This window comes from Hyperoodon ampullatus, assembly GCF_949752795.1.
Source record: "Hyperoodon ampullatus genome assembly, chromosome: 2".
Taxonomy (NCBI): Eukaryota; Metazoa; Chordata; class Mammalia; order Artiodactyla; family Ziphiidae; genus Hyperoodon; species Hyperoodon ampullatus.
The window spans coordinates 90,036,416-90,050,624 of NC_136915.1; the positions used below are offsets into that span (position 1 = coordinate 90,036,416).

At 38.9% G+C, this 14,209-nt stretch overlaps 1 protein-coding gene across 5 annotated transcripts in view; it reads left to right on the forward strand.

Moving 5' to 3' along the window:
- The window catches only part of CDC14A (cell division cycle 14A), a gene marked incomplete at both ends in the record, with an annotated part of 154,851 nt that overhangs the window by 80,935 nt on the left and 59,707 nt on the right, over positions 1-14,209 (forward strand). For all 5 annotated transcript variants that reach the window (XM_079724884.1, XM_079724885.1, XM_079724886.1 and 2 more), the window contains one exon: positions 2,585-2,647. In XM_079724884.1, the coding sequence (XP_079581010.1) occupies positions 2,585-2,647 (63 nt within the window). The remainder of the gene's footprint in view (positions 1-2,584; positions 2,648-14,209) is intronic.

Genomic DNA, 14,209 nt, shown 5'->3' on the forward strand with positions numbered 1-14,209 from the left:
GCCCATGAACATGAAGTAGTAAGCAGGTCAGATATTATTATCTCATTTTTACAGTTGAGGAAACAACCCCAAAGAGGTTAAGTCACTCTCAGGACCACAGGGAGTTATTAGGAGGGTTCATTCTAACTCAGATTTTCATATCAATCTGGAGTTCTTTCTCATATCCTATCCAGGTATGTCATAAATCAATGGTTGTCAAATGGTGGGGACTTGTGGAGAGATGCAAATTCTCAGACCTCATCCGAGACTGATTGAACCATAAATTCTGAGAGTGGTGCCCTGCTGTCGGTGTTTGTATAATCTGTCCATGTGATTTGATGCACTCTAAAGTTTAGAGTCATAATTATTTAGTTATTTATATATATTATGGAGAAGTTAATCTAAAAGATTTTTGAGAACTTTGGAACATGTTTTAGAAACACTGATTTACAAGCTGAAAAGTCATGCATGCTATACTGTGAATTCTAATGAAGGTTCAAGGTACATCATTCCATCTAGAACATATAGTCATGACTTATGAGTCAGGATTGTACGTGTTTCAGAACCCATTGGCAAGGGTCATCGTGGACTGTAAATATAGTATCAGTAGTGAGTGTTGTTCTAGTTTCTTTTCTCTGATGTAGTATAACATTGCTTTTGCCCTGTTTTAATTTGAGAAAATTGCTATGGTAAAATATGCTACTTGTTTTCTGTATGTATATTTTTGACTTTGATATTTCATCTAGAAATGAATTTAGACTCTGTAAAACTTTAGTTCTCTTTTCACTTAAAAACTATATCAAGATAATCTAGCCTATCCCCTGCAAGTAATATCACCAACACACACTTTCAGTAACACCAGTTAAGAACCCTTATGGATATATCACCCAGTATACGACCTAAAATTGTAGCATTTAAAAAAGTAATTTACTTATTGTTACATTATTATTATTTTGCCTATCCTGCCATCTGGTACAGGCTGTTTCTTTTACAAAACTTATGAAATTGAAAAAGAGTTCACACTGGAATATCCTTGCCTGTTATTATGGTAACTGGTAACTTGATATAGACATTTATGACATCCTTCCTGTTACAAAGGAAAGGCATGACTTTGTTCATTAATAAGGTCTTCTGTAAATTTCTTGTTTCATCAAATGCTGGGGTTTATTTTACCCAAATGAAGATGAGATTTTAGAGGATCTGACAGATTGTTCAACATGTCTTTAAGCAACTGGGACACACTGTCCTGCTGTACATTCTTCTATAAAGCGTCGTGTGCTGGGCTATTTTTGTGGCAACGAGCACCATACCTCCTAAGAAGGTAGACAGACTGTGGCCACATTTTTCCCTTTTTAAGAAGCATATCTTTCTGATTTTGATGTATTAGCGTCATTATAAGCATCAGTTATATATGTATGAACCACACACAGAGGCATACACAAACACAAACACACTAAAAAAAAGAGGAAGGAAAGTCGTACTTCAGGGCATTATATTCTCACCATTTTCTCTGAAATGGTACATATGGATGAAGTAAGCATCTTTGTTTAAAGGTGGAATAATTTAAATAGCTTGTTCTGCTTATCCTGTAGAGGTTGTCTAAATCAGTGTTGTCAGAATTTATAAGAATCACCTAGGAAGGCATTTTAAGAATGATGATCCCACCCCCAAAGAACCTGATTTCATAGTTCTGGGATGGGACCTAACGGTCTGCATTTTAAATATAAATTACCTTAAGTGCAGGTGGTCCATGTTCTACATTTTGGAAAACACTGGTCTCTAAGGTATTTTCAAAGATAGATGTACTAAACTTGGCTTAACAGTTTCTTCTATTTTTAATGACTTGATCATGTAACTTTCAAAAGTAACTGTGGTTTTGTATTCTATTGTAATCTGTATAGCTTCATGACATACAAAAAAAAAGACTGTCCTCTTCAAAATATTTTATCTGAGTAAGCCAGATAGTTTTTAGTTCTAAGTCATTGGTTACAAAAAGGAGTATGAAAGTTTTCTCGTGTTGTTAAACAGATCAATTCTTCCTTCTAAATTGTAAGAGTAGTCAAGTACATTTTTACTCGGTCAGAAACTATCACCATAAAACAAATTCTCTCAATGTAGAGTTTCAGGAACAAATAAGGGCCTAAAATGTCCTTTTTACTAAGTATCTCACTAATGATAAAAGGAAAATAAAACCTAAGAATAATTGTTTTTTCTTCTAACTGAAAATTTAATCACTATTATATACTCTGTCATAGTTAGGTATAAATTAATTGCATAGTTCCCAATAGGTTTTAACTATACATTTGCTAGTATGTTCCATTTGATATACATAAGTAATTTTACATACAAAACTAATGTATATTAGACCTTAAGAGACATATTTTGTGGGACATATTTTCATGTTTTTCTAAGTGTTTAGCCCCACTGGCAAGAAAATCTCAAAGCAAAATTAGATGTTAGATGATTGCTTGGTATGCATTACAAATAAAGGTTTCAAGCTTTCTCCTTCAGATCAGGCAGGATCATTTGTGAGCAGGAATTCCAGAAATGGCTAGAAGCCATTATCAATTTCACATGCAAAAACTAATTCAAATTCTTATTTTAGGGATTACAACATGGATTTTTTGACTTTGAGACCTTTGATGTGGATGAATATGAACATTATGAGGTTTGTACACTTTATCTTTTTGCAAGATATAATTTCACATTGATTAAATTGTTCTTTTTTTCCTAGCACTTAGGTATTGCAAATTGATTGGCTGCTAAATAAAAGCATTCTGCAGTTTTCTGTAGTTGTCAGTTCCATCCTTTCAGCTTTGGTTATTGCCTTTGAACCAGGACTTATCAAAATTTTCGTTGGGAAAATGCCATATCTCTCTATATTCTTTCATCAAACCTTTATTGACAATTACTTTGAACCTTCAGTTTGTAAGAAAAAATAATTTATAACTACATTTTGGTAGTAAAATTTTGTTACTTTTATTTTTTTTAATTTATGTTTTGATTAAAACAAGATCAGATTTATGCCATATAATATTTTTGACTGCATATATTTTATTTTGAAATACATCTGAATGTACTCAGATATAAGAGTTGGCTGCATTTTTTTCCCATGGTGCCATTACAAAGCTTTCGAATAGTATCTTGCCTGTTCAGTGAAGCAATTTAGGCAAAGGCTGTCCAAGTTACATTGTGCTATAAGGAGATGTTGAGGAAGAGTACTTCCGGGGTACTAGAGAAGTCTAGAAGTAGTTAACTTTTCCTAAAGATGAGACATCTGTAGACTCTGAGTAGTCTGACCACTCCATGAAACTGAGCTCGTCTGTCGTGGCTCTCCTGAGGAGTTATAACATTTATCACTCTACTTAGCAAGACAAGGGTAGCCCTCACATTCTGGGCTCTAGTTCAGGATGTGTCTATTTGGATATCCTGCTTACATGTTAAACTTAACACATCTGAGAAGAAATTAATCATCTTTTACCCAAACATGGGCTTCTGCTTTGTTCCTCTGTATTAATGGCATCACCATTCTACTGTTCACCCAGGCTCAAGACTAGAAACATTTCTTTTTTCTCGCCCGCCCCCCCCCGCCCCACAGTCTAATGAGTATTTGAGTTCCCGTTGCTAGGGACCCAGGGTGTATTTCATCTCTTTCTTCCTTTCTGTTCTCACTTCCTTCCCCTGGCTCAGGTCTTGTGTCCCCTCCGGTAGACTATTATAACTGCTCTTCAAGGAGCCCAGGCCCTTCTCCTCTTGGTCTTTCACACACTTGACTGAGTGGTCTTAAGACAGAGCTCTCGTCTTGTCTTGGCCCTAAACTGGCTGCTGCTCTCATTACCCGGCTCAAATGAGGATAAACTCCCCTGTCCTCGTATTGTTAGCTTTGGATGAGGTCCAGCCCACCTTGCTAGCCTGTCTCCTGTTTCTCCCTGTATGCACTCTCTGTTCCAGCCGCACCGAGCTGCTTATTTACTCTTTCTTGAATATCTCTGCACTCTGGCTGAGCTTTCTTTCTCCAGATACCTGTCTCCTTTAACATTTTCCTCCTTCACTTGTGTGTGTAAAATCCTCCAGAGGTCAGCTCTCACTCTCTACAGAATTCTCTCCCCCTCAATTTCATGTGTCACAATTTGTGCTTTCCATTTTTCTTACATCATGGCTATTTGCACACAAGCCTTATTTTCCTTATTAGATTGTAAATTCCTTGTGGGTGGGACATGACTAAATGGAAAATATGTATTGCATTCTTGGATAGAAAGATTTAACATCATAAAACTGCCACTTCTCCCCAAATTAATACATGTAGTACAATTTATTTAAAAATGTCCTAAGAATTTCTTCTTTTTAAACTCCAAAAGCATCGTTATTATGGCATTTCTAGTAGTATCAAAAGAAAAAAAAATCCTACTCCCCCCAGAAAAAAAGAATTAGAAACAAAAAGACTATGTACTTATAAAGGGAAAGGTTGAATAAATAACCTGTAGTACAGATACACCATGGAATGTTACGCAGTCATTTGAAAAAGTTGATTTGAGGGCTTCCCTGGTGGCGCAGTGGTTGAGAGTCCGCCTGCTGATGCAGGGGACACAGGTTCGTGCCCCTGTCCGGGAAGATCCCACATGCGGCGGAGCGGCTGGGCCCGTGAGCCATGGCCGCTGAGCCTGCGCGTCCAGAGCCTGTGCTCCGCAATGGGAGAGGCCACAACAGTGAGTGAGAGGCCCGTGTACCGCAAAAAAAAAAAAAAAAAAATTGATTTGAGCTATACCACTTGTCTTGGAATGATTTCTATTATATATTGACGACAAAAAGTTGATACAGAGAGTGATTTTAGTATAATCCCCCCTTTTTAACAAACAATGACAAGACTCCCTCCACCCTGTACATGTATATGTGTATCTGTGTTATATGAGCAAAGGTAATTTCCTGTGAAGCGAACGAAGCTTAAATTTTAGAGTCCTCCACTTGCATGGGCGCCTTTTTTGTGTTCTTAACATTGTATTCTTTTCTTAAAATGGGCCTCCACATTAGATAAGTTTCATTTGCCACCAAAACCTGAATCTCTGTCCCATGTATATGAACCTGCAGAAAAATATATGGTGAAACTCTAAAGCCATTTCAGTGAAAGGAGAGATTACAGTGGGGGCTAGAGGGGGAGGAGGGGGAGGACATGCCACAGTAAAGAAAGAAAACTTGTCAATGTCTTACTTATTCCTTTATCTTTTTAAAAACTTTAATGGTGATGTTGAGAGTTAGTTGAAAAAGCTATTGAAAAACCTGAAGCATAGTATAATTTCATTCTTGAGAACCAACTAACAAACCAAACATCTGGTAAGAATGTGGTCACACCATAACCTGAATAAATAACCACCACCGTCACCACCACCACCACCACGAGCACCACCAGCACCACCATGCCCACCACCAGCACCAGTACCACCAGCACCAGCACCAGCACCACCAGCACCACCACCACAACCAACACCACCACCACCACCAGCACCACCACTTAGGTAATGACAGGAGGGAGAGGAGGCAGTTGGTGAGCATTTGAAAAGTTTTCCGTCAGATAACTTCCTCTTTGAGAACGATATGTCCATTCTGCCATAAAGCCAAAAAATAGAAAAGCACAAGTCGAAGCGTGATCGGCAGGGGGTAGGCATTTCATAAACGCTGCTTAAGGAATAAATGGATATAAGTAAAGAAACTCTCTTCCCGACAAACTGTGGACCATTCATTCCTTGTTATAACTTCTCCCACTGTTTGCTCTGCTTCGGTGAGTCTGGACATTTGGTAAACTTGTGGAATAGCTAAATTCATAGGCTTCATTAGCTCCAACAATGTCAGTATTCCAATGTCATTTGTAGTTTTCAAAGTAAAATTTCATCACTGATAGCAAATTATGAGAATGTAAGACTTAGATAATATGGCAATGCTCAAGTTAAAGCTTTTTAAAAAGGCACTTCTGGACTAAACCACATTTAATATATAATATGACTCAAGAAAAAACTGAAAGTAATGATGTGGCAGTTCTATGTGAGATTAAAAGGGAGTCTTATGGAAGAAAAAAGGGAGTCTTTATGATAACAGTGCTGCTTATAAATCCTGTTAATGACAAGGTCAGCAGAGCACAAGAACCACTCTGCTCATTCTGCAAAAGGGTCTAGAGCAGTGCTGTCCAATAGAAATACATGAGAGTATATCTCTCTATATATTTTTTAAAATTCTAGCAGCCATATTTAGAAAAAGTAAAGAGAAATGATGAAATTAATTTTAATGATACATATTTAATGCAATATGCCAGAAATATTATTTCAACATGTAATCAATATAAAAATTATTAATGAGGTATTTTATGTTTCTAACTTTGAAGTGAGCCTTTGAAACCCAGTGTGTAGTTGATACTACGGCACATCTCAGTTTGGACCAGCCACATTTCAAGTGCTTGGTAGTCACACGTAGCTAAAGTGCAGATTCTGCAAGGACAGGCTTGCCAATGAACTATCATAGCCCCTCAGAATGACATGAAGCCTAGGATGAGCAGTACAGGTTGTACCTTCTAGCTTCAGGTGATCTAATTGTTCACATAAGAATTAATTTCAAGGCTCTGTTCTATTTAGAAGCCTTGGGGTAAGATATCTCAGATAGCTTGCTTAATTTTCTTGTGGCTTCCAAATAGTCCACTGTATTAATTATTGATAAACAAATGTATCTTCTAAAATATGGTCTCTCAGGTTCTTTGCCAAGCCGATGTGGAACTGTACATTTTTCATATTTGCACTGATCAAATAGATATAACCCTGGGAGCTATGCTGGGAAGGTCCAGTAAAGTAACTGCAAGATGGTGGCCCAGAAGCTTCTGCTAGGAATCAGTGTCCCCTTTTCCAACAGGCTTCTTAAGGTATTTTCCAAGAACTTGAGAACTAAGAGCAGTCACTCCTTTGAAATCTAACCATTGATCAGTACATTTGAAAAATAGAAATAGACCTTTTGCCCTCAGGAAAAACAATGAAGGTGAAAGAGTTTGAGTATTCAATCAAGTTATGTACCTGTAGGTATGTGAGGAACTGTATTCTCTCTAGTAGTAAAGCTTAGTGGTTTATTGCTAATATAGGACAATATTCTGCTTGTAAGACCCTGAAGTAGCACCCATATAGAGGCTGCCTTCAGTCAACTTCTGTTCTTTTGGGAAACTATCCTTACCAAGTAAGACTTTGTCTAAACACCACTGATCACTAATGATGCTACTCTTTTTTTTTTTTTTTTTTTTTTTGCGGTACGCGGGCCTCTCACTGCTGTGGCCCCTCCCATTGCGGAGCACAGGCTCCGGACGCGCAGGCTCAGCGGCCATGGCTTATGGGCCCAGCTGCTCCGCGGCATGTGGGCATGTGGGATCTTCCCGGACCGGGGCACGAACCCGTGTCCCCTGCATTGGCAAGCGGACTCTCAAGCACTGCGCCACCAGGGAAGCCTGATGCTACTCTTAAGCAGTCATTATTCATCAAAGAGAATTTGAAGTTGTGTCTTCAGTTCCTTATATTGGGTGTCCCCTAAGCAAAGCAAAATGGGACTTTCCACTGTTTACCAGAAGGCTTGCCATATTTGATGACGTCCCTGTGTTGGCCATGCAGAGATGAGCTCACAGAGCAGTACCATGTGCCTAGTTGAGGGGAGGGGAGAGGGAGAGAAATGCAAAGAAATGCAGCTTCCGTGGCAGCATTGGGAGATGCCTCATCAGTGTGGCTTACATTAATTACCTCATCCAGAATGTGGTCCATGCAGCTTTGAGGAGCTGCCTTAAATACCCTTTTGGGAATCATCTGGAGCTTAAAGTTCATGTAAAACTTACTTCAAATGCTAAGAAACTACTTTGACTTCTTTCTTTGAGCTATTTGATATCTGCCATTATTTTTTTCTCCATAAATCATTCCTTTATTTTGAGAAAAAAATGCTTTCTATGAAATAATTTTGTCAATATGAGGATATTTTCCCAGAATATCAAGTTATTATTGACTTGCCCCTGTGCTTTTACATGCTGGCAAACCTGGGACACCTCTTCACCATGGGTTACTTGATGGAAGTGGTTAGAGCTGGGCTTGGCTTCTGTAGGCCTGGTGACAGACAAATTGGTTCCTGCCTATTTGAGAGTGGAGTCACAGCACAAGGCTTCCTCTTGTTTCTCCCGTCTCGGCACATGTGGAAAATGTGACAGTATTTGATCAGCACTGTGTGACCATAGCTCACAGCTTATGGCAACTGGCTGGGGAATTCTGGCTGCCCCAGCACCTGCCCAGGAAACTCCATTCTGTTACACCAATTGGGAAGCTCTGTTCTACAGAAATAACAGTGTACAGGTCAACGTTTGTTTTTCTTTTTCATTTTTTAATTTATTTTTGGCTGCGTTGGGTCTTTGTTGCTGCAGGCAGGCTTTCTCTAGTTGCGGTGAGCGGGGGCTACTCTTCATTGCGGTGGCTTCTCTTGTTGCAGAGCACGGGCTCCAGAGCGCAGGCTCAGTAGTTGTGGCGCACGGGCTTAGTTGCTCCATGGCATGCGGGACCTTCCCGGACCAGGGCTTGAACCTGTGTGCCCTGCACTGGCAGGTGGATTCTTAACCGCTGCGCCACCAGGGAAGCCCTTTTTTTTCATTTTTAAAAGGTTTATTATCTGTCACTTAAGTACAAAAAATGTTTCAAGTGAGTGTTGTATTTCTACCCTTTAAAATATATATTTTTTCAATTTTATTTTATTTATTTTTTTATACAGCAGGTTCTTATTAGTCATCCATTTTATACACATCAGTGTATACGTGTCAATCCCAATCACCCAATTCATCCCGCCACCACCCCCAACCCCCTGCCGCTTACCCCCCTTGGTGTCCATAGGTTTGTTCTCTACATCTGTGTCTTAATTTCTGCCCTGCAAACTGGTTCATCTGTACCATTTTTCTAGGTTCCACATATATGTGTTAATATATGGTATTTGTTTTTCTCTTTCTGACTTACTTCACTCTGTATGACAGTCTCTAGATTCATCCACATCTCTACAAATGACCTAATTTCATTCCTTTTTATGGCTGAGTAATATTCCATTGTATATATATATACCACATCTTCTTTATCCATTCATCTGTCGATAGGCATTTAGGTTGCTTCCATGACCTGGCTATTGCAAACAGTGCTGCAATGAACATTGGGGTGCATGTGTCTTCATGGTTTTCTCTGGGTATATGCCCAGTAGTGGGATTGCTGGGTCACATGGTAATTCTATTCTTAGTTTTTTAAGGAACCTCCATATGTTCTCCATAGTGGCTGTAACAATTTACATTCCCACAAACAGTGCAAGAGGGCTCCCTTTTCTCCACACCCTCTCCAGCATTTGTTGTTTGTAGATTTTCTGATGATGCCCATTCTAACTGTTGTGAACCAAGAAGATGTATCACATTCTTTATGGCCTCAATTTGGTAACTTTTCAGTTAATTTATTGAACAGACGTTTTATTAAGTACTTCCTGTTTGCTCATTATATTTACTAGGCTAATATTTTTTTTTCAGAAGGGCTCCTGTAATTTTGTCTCTTCATGGATGGGGTTAGAGCCTTTGTTCTTATCACCTGCTGTCGTAGATTCCATATATTCTTTTGCCTCATTCTGCAGACGTTATCATGTTTGACCCTTCTCATATGTTATACTTCCATCTTTATGTTTATCAGATTAATTGTCTACACAGAATTTCTCACTGATCTATGACAGGCTGAATGTGGAAAATTTTGCCCCTGAGACATTCTAGAAATTCAGCAATTCATAATCCATCATTATTGCTATTATCACTAAAGGATGCTCTTTTGGGAAAAGAGCATTGCTGTTCTAGAAGTTGATTTCACATTATCTTGGCCACATTGCAATATAGCCCATCTGGAAACTATTTGTGAGAAAGTGTTGGTCAATTCTGGATGCTTGGGACTGGGTCTTTCTTGGCCCTTGGGCCACTTCCATCAAGTCTCCACATAACTCTCAGAGTGTATGTTTTAGAAATTAAGTAAGTCTGATTACATCACTCCCCTACTTTAAGTCTTTCATGGGCTCCACCCTGACTGAAAGTGTGGAGGAAATGCAAACTCCTGAATGCAGCGCAGAAAGCCCTTCTGGACATAGGCTTTGCCATCTTCCCCATTTTTGTCCTTTTTCCTTCCCTCCTCATACCCAAGTCCATGCAGCATTGCATCTTCATGCTGTTGTGCCTTCAGACATGCTCGTTTCCTCCTCCTCTTCCCTGTGATCCTTCCTCCTCTGCCCACCAAATTCATGTATTTACATGTCTAAGTCATTTTTAGCTCGATGGGAGCTCTTCTCACATAGTGTGTGTGACGCTCTGTTTACACACCTGTGTCTTCCCTGCACTCTGGGTACTTGAAGTCAAGAATGTGTCTCTCTCATCTTTGTGTCAATAAGTAACCCACTGGCACAGTATACTTGTAGTGGGCAGTCATTAAATATTTGTAGAATGAAAGAACTAATGAATAAATGAGTCAATAAGTTCTAAAAAAAAGGAATATAGCACATTTCAAGATATTTTATATAATTTATTAAAAGTAACTACTTTTCAGTGGAAAATGACCAAGACATATTAATTAAGGATCCATTCTGATTTTGTAGTAACACTTCAGGGGGAAAATGTATTGACTATGGTAGACAACTTCTTGAAATGCTGTTTCTTTTTTTTTCATTACCAGCCAATCTATGCAGCAAGAGTGAGTTGTTGTTGTTTTTTTTCCGAGCAGTTATTTGCAGCACAGATTGCTAGATATTGTAATCTTCAACCAGGGCTTGCATGTAAGGCCAGTTTAGTTTAATATTACTAAACCTGGAGAGACTGTCTCCAGGTTGACTATGTCATCCTTCATTGCAGTTAATAAGTAAATTATCAAGTGATAAGGTGGTGTAGACTCCCAACATTGCCCTTTTGCATACACATTGAGAACTAATAAGGTTTGTTAGGCCTCTTATCTCTCAGTGTGTCACCTCAGGTCAACAGGAGGAATAATTGAACATCTAGGGTATGATGTTTCAAGGCTTTGCTTTGGACTAGAATTTTTACAGCAATTTAGAATGTAACCTGGATTCTGCCTGATTTGCCCTCTACTTGTTCATGAATTATAGAACTGGAAAAATGTGAATTTCTGCCACTGTAATTGTGAATTCCTGCCATAAGGCTGGGATCAGGCAAGCTCCAGAATGCAGGTATATGGGCATGTCCTCACACCTGGAGGAACTGGGGAGCTGTGCATCCCACGGTGATTTGACTGTTCAAAGAACTATTAGAAGCATTTCCCTGGAGCTATCCTGTAGTGTTGATTATACCCCTCAAAGGCCACAGGTTTAAGGAAGCAAGATTCAATCCTTCCTGGACCCAGTGTTTCCACATCTACTAATACAGTGCACCCATTGCTGGTTCAAAGATTATGTTGGTTAAATCTATAAAATGTTTTGAGGTCTAAGAAATTTCCCATGTTTTTCCCTTCCTCTTTAATTATTGTTTGGTCTTTGTCCCTTCTTTTACCTCCACTTCTTAAGAGAGCAATCTTGACTCTGTTTTCACTCAGTCAGTCAAAGTTATGGTCTGGCCTTTACTCTTGTGACTCAACGGAAACTGTACGTGCTTAATGCAAGACTTAGCCAAACCGAATTGTTGTGCTTGGTCTTCTTCCTACTTGATTTACTCTGTGGCCACTCTCTAATTCTAGAAAATCACTTTCCTTCCCTAACTTCAAAAGTTCTGTCTCGGGCTTCCCTGGTGGCGCAGTGGTTGAGAGTCCGCCTGCTGATGCAGGGGACACGGGTTCGTGCCCTGGTCTGGGAAGATCCCACATGCCGCGGAGCGGCTGACCCCGTGAGCCATGGCGGTTGAGCCTGCGCGTCCGGAGCCTGTGCTCCGCAATGGGAGAGGCCACAACAGTGAGAGGCCCGTGTACCGCAAAAAAAGAAAAAAAAAAAAGTTCTGTCTCTTACTTTTCTCCTCCTTCCATCTCTGGCCATGTGTCTCAGGATCCCTTGCAAGTCCTTTCTCTTCCCTTGCCCACCCGAAATGTGCTGGTCTCTAGGGCCATGTGATTTCTGGTTAAATACATTCTCCATGAGTGAGGGGACTGTTTCCAAGTTTCAACAGCCATGTGTGTGCTGCTGGCTCAGATCTTCATGTCTTGAGCACTGGAAAGGTACCTGCACACGTGCACTAGATTCTTGCTCCCTGCGGTTGCATTATCAGGGGCGCAGCCCCCTAAATGTTTTCTATGTTTAGAGGTGAAGCAGTCGTCCACCTGGGGCTCCTCTTTCCCTCTACCACACTGTTTCTCTCAAAAGTAAATCCTAAGTAATAATCTAGAGTTCGACTGTTGTTTAAAGCCAAATGGCAAGGGAACTTAATTTAAACCAAATACCTCAAATATTTACATTGATTTAAGCTCATAAAGTACCAAATTTGACAGCATATTTGCTGTTTACGTAATACAACTATACTATCAATGCTATTTTATTGTTTCAGAAGTAAGGAAATATAAAGAAGTTGCTTTTTAATGACTAAAAAAGACTTTGTAGTTCTGTCTTTATTTTTAAAATAATCTTTGTGCCACCATTAAACCTCTTATGTATTTGTATTATAACATTTATCAAAGTTTAATGCAACTTTTTCTTTAATGGGTATCTTAGTTCAGGCTAATATAACAAAATATCATAGACTGAGTGGCTTAAACAATAGACATTTATTTCTCACAATTCTGGAGGCTGGGAAGTCCAAGATCAAGGCACCAGCAGAACTGTTGTCTGGAGATGGCCCTCTTCCTGGTTCATAGCTGGCCAAATTCTTCCATGTCCTCCCTGTGTCCTCACAGAGGGAGCTCTCTGGGGGTTTCTTTTATAAGGTCACTAATCCCATTCATAAGGGCTCCATCTTCATGACCTAATCACCTCCCAAAGGGCCCACTTCCTAATACCGTCACGTTGGGGATTTGGTTTCAACATATGAATTTTGTGGGGGACACAAAGTCTATAGCAATGGGTAAAATGGAGATGGTAATAACACCTACCTCACAGGGTTGCCCTAAAGATGAAATGAGTTGCATGTCATAGAGTAGTGCCTAGCAGAGAGTCCCTGTTAGCTGCTATTATTATTAACATTATTTGTTACTTGTTTTCATACTCCTTAAGGTCACAGAGGGAGTGCTTTTTATTATTTTATGTGTGACACCAAGTTATAGTCCTTGATATATAATAAAGGCAAAGCAAATTTTTTAATGAATGTTGAATTGTGCTTCAAAACTGTTTATCCATGTTGTCTTAGAAAACACATCTGTTGATAAAGGGAACCAATCCAATAATTGTCAACCTGAAGGTCTGTCTTTTCTCTCTTACAGTCTGTTTATCATAGTGGTAAAAAGGCCAAATGTTTTTCGGTGTTTTAACTGAAAAATATCTCTGTGACCATTAGAACAGAGGCATGCCTTACTGGCACAGATTTATTTCTTAGAAGTTATAAAAATTCATGTTTTCAAGTCAAATTAGATTTTATTTAATTTTTAATTTTTTTCAGTTTTAATACAGTTTATTTTTACTTTGTAAGACACTTTGATTTCTTTTTTTTTTCAAATTTTATTTTAAATGCACCAGGAGAATTAGCCATCCCAAAGAAATCTAGTGAGTCTTATGTAAGCTGAAGGATCTTATAGTAACATGAATATTAACACCTAAATGTATCAGTTTCAAGAATTCACATTTTCATTTTGGGGTTTTCTTGTAGTGAAGAACATCTGCAGTTTCTCTGCATAGTACTTGGTAGGTTGTAGGCTTTGGATTGGAAGAGGTAAAATTATTCTCTCACCTCATCTTTGCCTAGACATTTGTTTATAAAATGTGGTAATGTTGGAAAGTACCTTAAGTTCCTGTCTGATCTAGGTTTCTTGGAAGTGTGTGTATGTGGGTGTGTGTGCACTCGCACTTGTGCACAAACACATTTAATTAGAAAAACCAGCTTGTGTTATCATAAATATTTTATTATTGATAAATATTGCCTTATATATAATCCACTGTGAAAGAAGGCACAGATATTAATTTTGGAAGCTTACCAGTAAGGCTATGTTATATTATTCAGTTAAAAGCTGTAACTTTCTTATTCATTCTTTTTTCAGATTTGGATCTAAGACATAAATCTTTTTGTTTACTCCATCAACCTTATCCAAGTTACTGA